Below are 15,567 nucleotides of genomic sequence, written 5' to 3'. Positions count from 1 at the left end.
ATTGGCGCCCACCGGTTTTTTCTACAAACCACTTTCATCTTCTTTTCTTTGAGCTTTTCGTTGTCTTTCGTCCGACCATGGCTGGTCAAGGAATCGTTCCTGATTTTGGATTCGGAGCAAATGCACATGTGACAGTGGGGGAGGACAATCAGAATGTCCAAGCCCAACAAATCGAAGAGATTGGTGAAATCGAAGTCACCAACACTGGGGGACCTCGCGCGAGCATCATTCGCATCATTCAGTCAACAACCCCTGGAAACAACGACGCCGTGTCACACCCCCAAAATCCACAGGCGGAGTATCACCGCCTGGAGGCGTGACTGACCAGGATCAAGCCACCAATCATATTGAACATAACAAGTAATAAATAAAATTCAACCACACAATATGAAAGGTGTTTCAAATCACAAACGTAATTAAGTGTTTAGCGGAAGCATAAATATGAAAACCCAACATAAGTATAAGTTTGAAATGTCATAAATGTTTAACATGGCATCCACGATCCATGTCCCACAACGACTGCACCTCCCTGTGCAAGCTCCATAAGTACCTATCGACCTGCAAGGCATGTAACAGAGAGTCAACAACAAAGTTGAGCGAGTTCACAGTTGGTTGTTTAGTTATAGTATTCATTTCGTAAACCATAAGTTCGTTTTGTAAACCATGTATCGTATTAATTTGTATCGCGGTCTCCCAGACATGTTTGCGAAGATTAGTGGGGGTTTCCCATGTATCCTAGACTAGTTGTATTTGTATCGCGGTCTCCCAGGCATATTTGCGAAGATTAGTATTCGTATCGCGGTCTTACAGACATGTTTGCAAAGATTAGAGTTCGTATCGCGGCTTCCCAGGCATGTTTGCGAAGATTAGTGGGGGCTTCCCATGGGTTACTAGTCTAGTTGTACCTATAGGTGTCCTTTCCCTAACGAGGACAGTGGTACATGTTCCGGTAACAATGAAAGTACGAGTAATCAATCCATCCCATTCCCAACCCTGGGAATCCCATGCCTTGGTAAGAGTGTGAACTCACCTTGGTTTGCTCGGTATGCTAAACTATGTGCTCACAAGTAATCAGTCAAGTCCTACGAGATGCAGGTATACATAATCAGTTTAAGTTCGTAACGATTCACATGCAATCTATGTCACAAAGTGTGTTTGGCGGTTAACATCATGCATCAGGTAAGCAGTTAATCATTTCCATGCAATTCATGTTCCACATAAATGTCCTTCACAGTTTATACTAACATGGTTATTCTTTAACATACTTGACAAGGTTAACAAACTTAACAGGATTAACATATATATCAGGAATAATAAGCTAACAGTGTTAGTTAACTAACAGAGTTAACAAACTAATAGAGTTATATACTTAACAGAGTGGCATACATAATTTAACAGAGTTAATAAAATTAATAGAGTAAATAAGCTTAACACAGTTAATAAACTAACTGGGTTTACATTCTTAATATGCATAATAGAGTTAACATACTTAATAGAGTTATCACTCCAACGGAGTTAGCATATTAACTGAGTTATCACACTAACGGAGTTAACATACTAACTGAGTTATCAAACTAACGGAGTTAACATACTAACTGAGTTATCACACTAACGGAGTTAACATACTAACTAATGTTACTTATAAACTTTGCGAGGAACTTTAAGTACTTACAGGTTCACGAGGAACCTTAACCTTCCTCGCTGAAGAACCTTAACCTTCCCCTAAGGGGAACCTTAACCTTCCTCATGAGGAACCTTAACCTTCCTCATGAGGAACCTTAACCTTCCTCACTGAAGGTTCCCCAGGTACATGATCATCCTCATCAGTTACAGAACGCAGAACCCTAATCATATACCAGCAATTTCATCATCGATTTCCATCTTATGACAATAATACCACATCACGTTTATTAGTTTCATCACATCAAAACATACACCTAAGTTAATACATTGCAACTTATAAACAGGCTAATGTATGACCCGAATCACAAACATATCTTCGGCCAGATGGATCAAACGACAACTCAAAGTAATTGGTACTTGTGATACACTGATTTAGTTAACATGTACAAAATCACAAATAATCATGACAAACACAATTGTTACGCAAATTGTTCGTCTAGGCATGCAATTCTATTGAGCATAAATTACACATAACACAATCAAATACTTGAGAATCAAATAAACATGACTCACCACCCAAAGCCTGACCAATCGAGATGCTATTATGAAGGGGGTGTATCCTTGCCGTCGCCAGTTAGTAGAAGAATAGGGTTTGATGTGATGATAATATTAGATGTAACAAGGGTTACGTAGGATAATATTGGAGTGCACAAGTGGGCCGGTCACATAATTGTTAAATAACACACACAAATAAAATAATCATCTACACTCGTATGTTGCTACTGATGCATGTTGCTACATGTGGGCCGAAGAGAAGATAAGTCAAACGGCCTATATGCTTTGGTTAGTGTGGGCCAGATCATGTCACATGTTATATCACCAACATTTAGATACAACAATCACAATACGTTATAACATATCACAACGTATACAGTTACAAAGCAAACAAGTCGTGTAAGTAACCAACTAAACAGTTAACGTGCAATAAATGCGAAAATGGAATCTTGGAAACTCGAGTTGTCACATTAACCCCAACTTGAAAGAAATTTCGTCCCGAAACTTAGCACGTGGTTACTGAGGAAGCTAGTTGTGTTGTGTGGTTTACTGGTTTTCCTGGGGTGTCACACGCCGGACCTTCAAATCCGGCCCCACCCCAGAACATTTCAGCGCTACTAGGGCTACCCGAGGGTGACACTCCAGCCTCGTGGTACGCCAAGCAGATTACCACCATCAATGCAGCGTATCAATCTTTGAGCGCACATCAAGCAATTCTAACGGCAGAGCCTTCCTTGGAAATACACATGGTTAATGGACCAAGATATAGCGCGCGAGATAAAGGCAAGCGTCCTCTCGACCCAGCATGGCAAGAGCAACAGGTCATCTTCCCGGTAGTGCGCGGGGGGCCGCGCGCAACGCGCCCTGTCGTCATCACCGGCATCATCGGCCGTTACGAAACAGAGTACGCATTCATTGACCCAGGGAGTACAGCGGACATCATTTATGAGCAATGTTTCAATCAGTTTGATGATGAGGATAAAGCAAGACTCGAGCCAATTGATTATCCTTTGTCAGGATTCTGCAACGAAATGATCTTCCCACTAGGCCAGATCAGCTTTCCTCTCACGCTTTCTGATGGGAAACATTCAAGAACAACGGTGGTAAACTTCATGGTAATGCCTGTGAAATCAAGGCGCGATGTTTTGATTGGGAGAGAAACCCAAGGAGAGCTCAACATGGTAACTTCCACCCCCACTCAGCAATTGGTTTTCCAACCGAAACTGGGATGGCAATTATCTATGCAAGGAAGGAAGTAATGTCAACAGACGATATGCGTCCAACCAAGGCGCCGAAGGTTTCTACAACAGAGCCAGAAAAGTGGGTTCTAAACCGCAAATACCCTGAACAAACGGTGACGATAGGCCATGCCGTCTCGCCAAACATCAGAACGCACCTAAAGCAGCTCTTGTTCAGAAACATGGATATTTTCGCCTGGACTCCGGTAGACATGACCGGTGTCCCGCGCGATGTTACAGAACACTGTTTAAACGCTTATCCATCTGTTGAACCGAAGGTACAAAGAAGGCGCAGTCTAGGAGCGGATAAGACAAAAACAATGAACGAGCAAGTTTGTGAGCTCTTAAAAGCAGGAATTCTTCGAGAGGTGCGCTATCAAAGTTGGGTGGCAAACCCAGTAATGGTAGATAAGTCTAATGGTGGATGGAGAATGTGCGTCGATTATACCGATCTCAACAAGGCATGTCCCAAGGACTGCTACTCTCTGCCTGAGATCGACAAAAAGATAGACTCTCTCGCACCATACAGATGGAAGTGCTTTCTAGATTGCTACAAAGGGTACCACCAAATCTAAATGAAGCTCGAAAACGAAGACAAAACAGCTTTTTGAACCGACCTCGGCATCTTCTGTTACACAAAGATGTCGTTCGGCCTAAAAAACGTTGGCGCTACATACTAGCGCCTGATGGATAAAATCTTCGCTGTTGATATCGGGAAACACATCGAGGTTTACATCGATGATCTGGTGATCAAGAGTCCAGAAGAGGACCAAATGCTGAAGGATATTGAGAAAACGTTCAACTCGTTGAGAAATGTGAACATGAAACTGAATCCTGCCAAATGTTCCTTTGGTATGGAAGAAGGGAAGTTTTTAGGCTTCATAGTCACAAATGGCGGCTTCAAAGTAAACCCAGAGAAAGTTCAAGCAATAGAGCGAATGCCATCGCCAAAAACAATCAAGGAGATGCAGCGATTAGCCGGCCGCTTGGCCGCGCTCAACCGATTCCTATTGAATCACGCCGCAAAGTCATACCCTTTTATCAGCACCTTGCGCAATTACGTAAAGAAACAAGAGTTCAAGTGGACGCCTGAGGCAGAAGCGGCGTTCCAGCAGATGAAAGAATGCTTGATCAAACTCCCTACACTGACCGCGCCGTACGAAAAGGAACCACTCATACTATACTTGTCTTCTTCGGAAAAGGCAGTAGGGTCGGTACTCATGGTAGAAAGAAACGGGGTGCAAACCCCAATTTATTATGTCAGTAGGGTGCTTACCGACCCAGAAACAAGGTATTCAATAATGGAGAAGTTGGTACTGGCGCTGCTTCACGCTTCTAGAAGTCTGTGCAGGTACTTTACAGGGCACGTAATCACAGTACTTACCAACTTTCACATCGGCACAATATTGCAAAAACCAGAGACGTCTGGGCGATTAGCAAAATGGGCAATAGAGTTGGGGGGCCACAACATCTTGTACAGGCCGCGCCCAGCGATCAAGGGGCAAGTCCTTGCAGACTTCGTCACTGAAGTTCCAGTGGAAAAAATCAAAGATTGCGAGATCGTTGAGACTCCCGCGAAAGATACATCTGACGGAATTTGGTTGTTGTACACTGATGGGGCATCAAACGAGGACGGCGGAGGAGCAGGATTGCGACTCGTGAGCCCCGAGAAGCATGAATTTACGTACGCCATCAAGTTGGACTTCAAGAACACCAACAATGAGGCAGAATATGAGGCATTTCTGGCAGGCCTGCGCCTCGCCATAAAGATGGGAGCGCAAAATCTACAAGCACATGTCGATTCACTCCTGATTGCTAGTCAAATCAATGGAGTTTACGATGCAAAGGGCGAGGTCATGGCCCTATATTTAGAACAAGCGAAAGAGTTACTTCACCGCTTCAAGACATACAAGGTGGTTCACATCAATCGCTCTGAAAACAAACCAACAGACGCTTTGAGCAAGCTCGCTTCAACCTCCTTTCAACATCTAGCCAAAGATGTAAGGATTGAAGTACTCAAGAATCCATCAGTCCTATTACGCCAAGTAAATGTGATCGAAGTAGGGCAGCCATCCTGGATGACCCCTATAATTCAATATCTACAAGACGGGATACTCCCGGAAAGCAAAGCGGAGGCGAGGAAGATTCAAAACAAGGCCCTGCACTATGAAATGAACAATGGTATTTTGTACCGAAAATCTTTCCTAGGGCCCCTGTTGCGATGCGTAGACCCCCAAGACGCAAATTATTTGATCAGAGAGATCCACGAAGGGATCTGTGGCATCCATGCAGGACCGCGCATGGTTGTCGCAAAAATTATGAATGCTGGTTATTACTGGCCAGGGATGGATGTCGATGCCCTAAGGGAGCTGCGCAAATGTGACTCATGTCAGAGACACTCCCTGAAGACCCTGCGCCCGAAGAATGATCTTATCCCTGTATCCACTGCTTGGCCCTTCCAGCAGTGGGGAATCGATATGGTGGGACCTTTCCCCGATGCTCCTGGAGCTGTAAAGTTCATAATCGTGGCCGTCGATTATTTTACTAAGTGGGTGGAGGCCAAAGCTCTCGTGTCAACCACTGCAATGATCGTGCGCAAGTTTATTTGGGAACACATCATTTGCAGATTTGGTCTCCCACTCAAAATTGTCACAGACAATGGCACCAATTTTGCTTCAGAGGATCCTTAAAAGTGGCTGAAGGAAATGAAGATAGAGCACACTTTCTCCTCCGTTGCGCACCCTCAAGGCAACGGTCAGGTAGAAAGTGTCAACAAAAGTATCGTCGACGGGATAAAAGCCCGTCTGGGCACCAAGAGAAGAGGATGGGTCGATGAGCTACCAAGCATCCTATGGGCTCACCGAACCATGCCAGAGACAAGCACTGGCGAAACTCCTTTTAGCCTAGTATACGGCTCAAAGGCAGTCATCCCAGCTGAAGATGGACTCCCCTCGCCGCGCTTGACGGCGGTCAACACGATTGATAACGAAGCAGAGCGTCGTCTCGACCTCGATTTACTAGAAGAGAGGCGCGAAATTGCGCAGATTAAAGAAGCAAAGTACAAAACACAGCTGGAAAGGTATTATAATGCGAGAGTCCGCATTTGTACCTTCACTCCAGGAGAGTATGTCTTCAGAGACAATGAAGCTTCAAACGCCGAACGACCAAGGAAACTAGCACCCAAATGGGAAGGCCCATACTTAGTACACGAAGCGCTAGGCAAAGGGACATACAAGTTGCGCACTATGGATGGACATATCATCCCACGCACATGGAATGCGCAACAATTGCGCAAGTGCTATATGTAGCTACCCTTGGCCCCGCGCCTTTTCTAATTTCTATGTTGGCTAAACGCTCTACAAGTCTGCAATGTATGACGGCCTAAGCGCCTATTTCTTAAATGAATGAAAGCATATGCCTTATGTTTTCTCCTAGCATGATGACTTCTACGTTAGAAATGCATGTTAAACTTTTGATTAGCACGAAAACACTTCAGTAAATTACGAGCTATAGAGTTACACCTCTAAGGTCTCCGCGAACGTAGCGCGAGACCAAACAATTACATTCACACAAGAGCCACACTTCGCTAACTTAACCAAAGTTTCTAGCAACAGTGCAATAATTGTAACTCGAAAAACGGGAAGCAAAACGTAAAAATCATGTTCAAACGGCACAAAAGCGCAACAATTACAATTCGTCAAACAACCTTACGCGTTTCAAAGCCAAAGGCAATGTGTCCAAAGAACAACCCTGGTAGCCGCGCAAAAGTAATCCAAGCAATTACACGCGCGCCATCAACCAGGGTCAAGCAAGCACCATCAGAGCATTTAACTTCTTTTTTCTTAGTCCAGAGCTCCAACCATTTACTTCTTGCATGGTGCAGCACAGGACTGGGGGGACTTGAAGGGGTATGGTCCCAAAAACCCGCGCAAAACTTCCTCCGAGTCGCGCGAAAGACCATACTCCTTAATCAATTACGTTTTCGACCTCAACCTCGCGCGGGTAGAGCAACACTCGCCAACGCCGCGCGGGGCTAAGCAAGACAAAGCAACAACTTAGCATCCTGAAGTCGAGCCTCCAAGCGCCCATACCTTGCGCAGGCCAGTTCCATGTGCAGCAAGAGCCGCGCAGGGATGCGGCGTAAAGACGTCTTAAAGTACAAAGGGTACAAGTGTCAGAAGAAAAGAGCCAATCCGCATTCTCCAGGCTCTGCTTAATCGTGCACCACGATCACCTGACGAGCAGGAGACAAAAAGTACTCAAGGACGCCTACGTGGCACCAATCACGGGGCAAAGACACCTGCACCACGATCTCCACTAACTGGCTGATGACAGAGTCCAATAACAGCGACACGTGGCTCCACTCATGGTGCGCCAGCACCGAGAAACGTCCAGAAGACACTAACGGTCGACACCAGTGAGACAATAGGCATATCCATTCTATTGTCGTCTTCCGGCCCAAGGCCCATAAGCCCACATCCTTCACACCACTCTGACTATAAATAGAACACTTCATTCACAGGTTGATTCATTCTATTCCCTCCACTCTCACTCATTACTCACTTTAATCTCCTCGAGATAGTTACTTATTCTCACGCCGGAGCCTGGTTAAGAGGGAAACCCCCATATTCCCCTCTTAACGAGCTAATGGTGTTCTGTTTTGCAGGATAATCAGTCACTAAGGAGCTCAAGAAACCAAAGAAGATTAACCCTTATGGTAGAAACATAAACCAAACTAATTATCCCTAAGATTAGTTACGTGTTTCTTCATGTATATAAAACCTCATTCAAACGAAATACAGTTACTTACTGTGTGTATGAAAAGTAATCTAAACGGTGCAATTACTTGCATTTCTACGTTGCTACAGGATTTGATGAACTCGGTACCAATCGATACCGAAAATGCCTTTACCGAAATCCCCAAAAGTGACTATTGGTACCGAATATACGTGGTATGGTACGATACGGTTCGGTACAGGTCAGTACTAGTATGGCAACGGTACTTGAGGGTATAAACCGACGAATACCAGTGTCGAACCGGCACCAAAAAATACCCCCAGTTTGATAAATTTGATATCAGTGCCGATACCCAATACCATTTACTTATCACTTAGTTTTGTTACTATTCATTCACTTGTAATTTTAATATATAGGTAATTTATTATTATTCATTCACTTGTAATTTTAATATATAGGTAATATATAGGTAATGATCTAACTTAAATAATCAACAATTTCTTACATAATCTGAACTGTATCTATAATTTCTATAATTTCTAGTTTTATTAACATTAACACTAATAAATATACATAACTCAATACAAATGGCGTAACTTTGCAGCTCCTGAAAGTCAAAGTTAAAACAAATTTAAAAAAAAAGGAAAATCACAAAACTAGTTATTGAACACACCATCTTCCAAAACTAGTCATCTTATGTGCTTTTGGAGCGACCTTTCAAGCATGGGATACGCCTTTGAAGGTCTTTCGGGAGCTGAAGCGTCCGACATCTGGGATGCGTCTTTCAAGCACGGGATGCATCTTTGAAGGTCTTTCTCATGCGTTTAGGACTTCTCCCATGCATCTTTCACACAACGTGTTTTTTTTTTTGGGGTTTCAGGGATGTGTCTTTGAAGGTCTTTCCCAGAGTTTTTTGCAGAAATAGGGGCTTTCAACCCCCAAACAGTGCCTTTAGGTGTTATACAAATTTATGACTGTTTTTAGGTAGTTTGCCAAAGTCTTCAGTGAACTTCCTTACATTTTCTGCAGAAGGCTGCAAGTTGCTGACAATCAGATTAACTTCGCTGATTGAATGTCCGATCATATATCAACCTCGCCGAAGTGAAGAACGACTTTAGAATCCTCGCTGATTTGAAGAACAATTTACTAAAGCCTCGCTGATTTGATGAACTATGTTGAAGAACCTCGCTCAAATGAAGCCCAAATTTGAAGAACCTCGCTTTTTTTGTTTGCAATCTTAAAAAGCCTCGCTGATTTGATGAACTATGTTATGAAGCCTCGTTGATTTCATATGCAAAGTTAAAGAGGCTCGTTGATTTCATATGCAAAGTTGAACAGAGGTGAATTATAGAGGTTATCTGGCTTCCATCATTTCATATGCAAAGTTCACATGGTTTCCTCTTGTCTGGCTTTCATTACTTCCATCACATGGCATCTATAACTTAAATTACAGAGGTTGCACCTTTCTTTTAAAATAGAGGTGAACGACAAAGTTTGAAATAGTGAAATATGTTTTTTTTTTGCATACACTAGACTTAATTGAAACACCAACTATAAGTATAGAAACACCAATTTTAAGTATTGAAACACCTTCGTTAATATAAATAATACTGTAATATTTTAGAATATAACTAACTTTTAAAGAAAGGACATAAACAATAAAACCCCGTTCGTTAATTCAAATAATACTATTAATTTTAGAATTACTTAAATGTTTGTGAAATACCCAGCTAAAGTCTGGGTCCTCACCGGTATAAATACCCATGGGATTAGGGTGTCAACCTACATCAAGATTGAAGTACCAAAAACAACCTTCTTTTTTCAGCTCATCCTTAATAAGCACAACAAATTTTTTTTTTCACTTCATCCTAACAATTTTCCGCCAAATTTCCTTTTGTCTGTTAATGGATTCTTTTCGGCCATACCTCGTTAGACTTTACTGGGGTGGTGTGTTTTCTTTTGTAAACGGGGTTGTTCAATTTGACCAATCCATGCTAACAACCACATTCCTTATGCGACACAAAATGTCTTATGATGAATTGGTCGATTCAATCTGTAATCATGTTCGACTACAGAAAGAATCCGTTGTGGTTTCGATGTTATTAGGGTACACATATCAAGGGACATCTCAGACAACAAAAATTTTCAATGAAGATGGCGTTGAAATGTTGCACTACTTAGCCGGAGTGTTTGAAGGCAACTTCATTGCCGAGATCTACGTTCAATGGGAGGCAGTTAATCCCCTCCGTCATATGAGTTTTACAAACCTTCTCAATGGCATAACACAACGTAATGTTGTTGACAACCAGTTATCCGATGATGATGGTGAAGGAGATGGGCAAACAACTCAAGAACACCACCTCATGCCGTCTGTTGAGAACCTAGTCGGTCCCGCTTCTCAATTTGTCGTTGGTGACGACAAAAACGACGGCTTTGATGAGTCAGAAGTTTACAGCACAGAAGACACTTCAGAAAGTGAGGAGGCCCCCCCATAAGATGAAGCCTCTTCTGACGATGAGGCCGCAGTCAACGATCAAACTGCGTTGACCTTGTCTCAGCCAACGCATTCTAGGCCTGTCGTTGCAGGTCCACATGACGACCCCCAAGAGGATGAGGAGCTTAGGGATTACATGTGTCCGGATTATGAAGATAACCCAATGGACATATGGAATCCAAAATCAAAACAAATTCGCCTGGGGATGTTTTTCAAGTCCAAACAGGATGTGGACCTTGCTGTTCGAGAGTGGAACATTCGCCGAGGAAGGGAAATATTCGTGGTGGATAGCAAACCAACTTTATACAAAGTTAAATGCTACACGAGAAACAAAAATTATAAAAACCCTTTCCTGGTGCTCCTGTTTGTGAATGGCGTGCAACCGCATCAAAGCAAGAACTCCAACACTTGTGGCAGATTACCAACTGGGGCACCTGCCCACAGTTGTTATTCAACTGTGGTGCGCAACAACAACAGGTGCCTTAGATCTAAGGATATCGGTGCAAACATCCTTCCACAAATTCGTACAGACATCGCGTTTAAGGTAAAACACATAAGGACGTTCATAAAGCAAACCATGTCCGTCGATGTTATGTATACAAAGGCGTGGCGGGGTAGAAGAAAGGCAATTGAGAGGATATATGGAACTTGGGATAGCAACTTTGCGGAGCTCCTGAAGTACGTGTTACGGCTTCAGTCTCGAAACCCTAGTACGGTGGTTAACTGGTTTCATCACCCACATTCGGCTCCAGGACATCCAACATTCAAATATGTTTTTTGGGCCTTCGGTCCCTCTATTAGTGCATTCCGTCTATGCCAGCCTGTAATCTCCGTGGATGGCACACACTTGAAAGGTCCATACCGCGGCAAGTTGTTGGTTGCGGTAACCAAAAACGCCAACAACTACATAATGCCATTGGCGTACGCTCTGGTTGACGAAGAGACTGTCCATAGTTGGTGTTAGTTTTTCCAAAATTTGAAGGAACACGTCACCACAAACTGTACTAGTAAAATATGTGTTCTATCAGACCGTCATGCTGGAATAATTAATGCCATGGAGAACCTCGAAGATTGGAAGGAACCGAAGGCGTACCATCGTTATTGTCTTCGACATGTAAGAAGCAATTTCAGTGGAAAGTATAAGAGTAAAAGCCTTAGAAAGCTGTGTTGGATGATTGGGAGCATAAGTCAACCATCGAAGTATCGTTGGGCTGTGAGGGAAATGCGGATGCTAGATCAGGCAACTTGGGACTATCTGAACAACATAGATAAAACTAAGTGGACTATTGTTCATGATCATAGAAACAGGCGTTGGGGAAACCTAACGACGAACATATCCGAGTCTATGAATAACGTCTTACGTGAAGCAAGACTGCTTCCTATTAAAGCGTTAATTCATTAGACGTTTACCAAAGACGTATCCGAGTATGCCAGGCACTCGCACATGGCCCAAACCTGCAACACCCCTCTACCCCCTCGCATTTGGTCCAGGTTTAACAAACTGTATTCGGTGGCAATGCAACATGAAGTGTCCGTGTATGATGTCACAGATGCTCGCTACTCAGTTGTTTCAAGGGACGAAGCGAACGATCATGGTGGTAATGAGTACACCGTTGAATACATTCGTAAGTGGTGCTCATGTGGGAAATGGCAAATGCTCAGATTTCCTTGTTCTCACGCCATTGCTGTTTGCTCATGGAGGGGTGAGGAACCACACGAGGTTACGAATTCAAAATTCCACACTACTACCTATCGGGAACAGTACAACGGGCATTTTTACACGCTAGGCCCTAAGGAAGAGTGGGAAGAACCGCAGTGGAGAATTCAAGGGGACCCTTCAAGGGTTACAACACACCGTGGTAGGGTTCGTGCAAGAAGAATTCAAAATGAGATGGATGTCAACTACCACGACGAACCCCAGGTCCGTCGATGCAGCAGATGTGGAGAAACAGGCCACAACAGGAAGACCTGTGGCCGACATTAATATATTATGTTTTTGTTGTTCGTTTGTGGTTTTTAGTGTTATCTATTCTTGTGATGTCACTTCTAGGCCTATCATTCCAGGGACGTTTTGTGTTTGGTATTTCTGTTTGAATTATGAGTTGGTGTAATTTAACAATTAAGACATTGGCCATCACAATAATGTAAACATCAAAGAACATTACGCGGTTTATTTTAATTTAGGAGAATTCACGAACACAAAATACATCTACCAATACAGGAACCCCTAAGTCATTCTCTGGAATCAAAAGGATGAATCAGAATCGCTGTCAGTCTTGTGATATTGTTCCCATGGATCATCACTAACGACGGCATCATCTGATAATGCATTAGAGTCACGATCGCTGTCGTATTGGTGGTAGCACAACCTATGGTAGATGCATCCAAACCTACATATCGGGGGTATGGATGTTGGTCGAGGGGTGAAGCACCAGGGTTTTGCACAGAAGAGGGGTTTTGTGGTGCTGCCCTTTCGACAACTGAGATGTACGGGCTGCTAGGGTTTAGCACAGAAGAGGGGTTTTGTGGTGCTGCCATGAAGGAAGTTTGATTATGATTTTCCTGACTATGATGATCTGGACGGTAACGATGTTGGTCTACCGTTGAAGGTCCAGGACGGGCATGTAACACCCCGTGTTTCCCAAAAGTCAAAGTCAAAGTCAAGAGTTGACTGTTATTGGAATTAAAGATTAATAAAGATTAATTTCATTTTAGTTTCATTTTGATTTTTATATTATTTGGAGTAAGTGTTGTATAATCAAACTAATCGACCGATAATCGAACTGTGAATCAACGACCGACTGTGAATGATAGGAAGTAACAATGCAATAAAGCTAGTCAATCAATAATCAAGCTAATTAAATCAATCATCAAACTCAAGTGTGGGGATTTTAGTACTTTTTATACGTGTGCGTGTGCCTTATGTGTTACTTGTGCATGTTTACTTTTATGTTAAAGTGTGTGGTGAATCAATCAAATCAATCAAGACTCAAAGGTGAATCAAACCCAATCGAAATCGAATCCAAGTCATGGTGTAAGGATGCTTGTATGTTAGATATAGTAGTTGAGACTAAAAGTAATTTGATTAGGAATTCTATCATTCTCAAATCATCGTTCATCGAAGTCGAAATATCAAAAATCGTCGCGAAACACTCAAAACCAGGCAAGCCGATCGAACAGGGCAACCTGATCGAACAGGCTAGCCGATCGAACAGGGCAACCTGATCGAACAGGCTAGCCGATCGAACAGGGCAACCTGATCGAACAGGCTAGCCGATCGAACAGGCTGTTCGATCAGCTGACCCTTTCCTCTTTTGGAAGCCTATAAATAGGGCTGTCCTTGTCAAACTTTCCACTTTTGGAAAAGCTCTGACCGACCAGCCCCTTCTTCTCACTAAATCTCAGATTTCTCTCAAACCGGTAAGTATTTCGCTCTAATCCTTGTACGTTTTTGTTCATTAATCGATTCTCCACCTTTCTATCTTTCAAAACTTGGATTTCAACCATGAAATCACCAAGATCTAGGTGTTCTTGAGTGATGTCATCATGGTGTTCTTGGTGTTCATCAAGAACTTCATGTTCTTGACTTCATTCAACCATGAATAAGCTAGATCTAACCGATTTCCACATAAATAACCTAAAATCTTCCAAAGATCTTAACATTTCACGGTGGAAAAGGATTGGAAGATGGGTTTTCATCTATCTTTCCACTCTTTTACACTCAAAAAGGAGAAAACGAGACTTGAACCGATTTACAAATCAATCTAAACAAACACATGGTTCAAGATTCGGGTTTTACCGAGAGATATACCGATTTCGGGTTAAACGTTAAACTTAAGTTCCAAACCGCCTCTGGCCGAGCTTGGGTGATTCCTGCTCGAGTCAGTAGACTAAGTAGGGACTTCAGCTTCGTGGTTCAACTCGTAGTCAAAATATCTCTAAAACATCAACAATTAACGGGAATAACCAAGTGTTACGTGATAGGTTAACCAAATCGAGAAGCTGGCCGAACGGCTAGGCTGTTCGATCGAACAGCCCAACCGAACGACTATGCCAGCCGATCGGCTAGGCTAACCGATCGACTAGCACTTAGACCCACCAACTCACAAAGGTGTAGTATTGACGAGGTACTGTTCGATCGACTACACCACTCGATTGTAATCATTACTGCTCGAATCATGAGATACTATACTTCAAAACACTTAGACTTTTCGAAACATTGGAATGTCACCCGATCGAACATGCCAACCGATCGAGTGACATATTTGAAAACAATGAAGTGCTAGCCGATCGGTTGGGCTAACCGATCGAACAGCTGTTCGATCGACCAATTTGAAAGGTAGTACAAACCATCGTACACAAACACATCCTTCTCATCAAAGGAAGAAACAATCCACTTGAAGAAACCAGCCGATCGAGCCAGCCGGCCGATCGAATGGATGTTCGAACGGACTTTCAAACCAATCGAACAGCCCACTCGATCGAACTGCTGTTCGATCGAATGGCCTACTCGATCCAAGTACATTGTTTACTTTTTCCGCGTTACTCATCGTTGTGTTATCGAACTATTCAGGCTAACCTATTCTCAGTGCTCCTTTCAATCTACAACCAACCACTGTGAGTATACTCGATCCCTTTTTGCTTTCAGCACTTTTGGGTGTTACATACGTAATCTATCAAATCCACAAACAACACAAACTATTTGAACGCTAACCTAATTGCATGTATTACTTGTCTAAATGATTGCTGTTTATTATGTTTACACGTGGAGTGCTATCTGCCTGCTTTAGCAACATAGTACTATAGTTTGGACTCAGCACCCGTTCCCACGGGGGTTGCTAAGGACAATTACTTGCATGGATTACGGTGGTAATCATGTATTGCGAACTGTCTCGGACAGTCAACTTGAAGTCATTGGTA

The 15,567-nt window shown here is 43.0% G+C and overlaps 3 protein-coding genes across 3 annotated transcripts; all 3 read left to right on the top strand.

Annotated features, from left to right (window-relative positions):
- The first annotated feature begins 4,102 nt into the window (after positions 1-4,102).
- Positions 4,103-6,106, top strand: LOC110932198. The gene has a single exon (XM_022175550.1). The coding sequence runs from the start codon at positions 4,103-4,105 to the stop codon at positions 6,104-6,106; it is 2,004 nt and encodes a 667-aa protein (XP_022031242.1).
- A 4,704-nt stretch (positions 6,107-10,810) lies between these two features.
- LOC118490523 lies at positions 10,811-11,611 on the top strand. Its single transcript, XM_035988210.1, has one exon. It carries the CDS (start codon positions 10,811-10,813, stop codon positions 11,609-11,611), a length of 801 nt encoding a protein of 266 aa, XP_035844103.1.
- Positions 11,612-12,091: 480 nt separating this feature from the next.
- LOC110932199 lies at positions 12,092-12,685 on the top strand. The gene is made up of 2 exons (XM_022175552.1): positions 12,092-12,568; positions 12,668-12,685. Exons 1-2 carry the CDS (start codon positions 12,092-12,094, stop codon positions 12,683-12,685), a joined length of 495 nt encoding a protein of 164 aa, XP_022031244.1.
- The last annotated feature ends 2,882 nt before the right edge of the window (positions 12,686-15,567 follow it).

This window comes from Helianthus annuus, chromosome 3, assembly GCF_002127325.2.
Source record: "Helianthus annuus cultivar XRQ/B chromosome 3, HanXRQr2.0-SUNRISE, whole genome shotgun sequence".
In the NCBI taxonomy this organism is placed as follows: Eukaryota; Viridiplantae; Streptophyta; class Magnoliopsida; order Asterales; family Asteraceae; genus Helianthus; species Helianthus annuus.
Note: the sequence above shows the minus strand (reverse complement) of the source record. Positions and strands in the feature narration are given on the sequence as shown.

Excerpts from the sequence above, each read along its gene's own strand:
- LOC110932198 (XM_022175550.1), top strand. The coding sequence starts at position 4,103 with ATGGATAAAATCTTCGCTGTTGATATCGGGAAACACATCGAGGTTTAC.
- LOC118490523 (XM_035988210.1), top strand. The coding sequence starts at position 10,811 with ATGGACATATGGAATCCAAAATCAAAACAAATTCGCCTGGGGATGTTT.
- LOC110932199 (XM_022175552.1), top strand. The coding sequence starts at position 12,092 with ATGGCCCAAACCTGCAACACCCCTCTACCCCCTCGCATTTGGTCCAGG.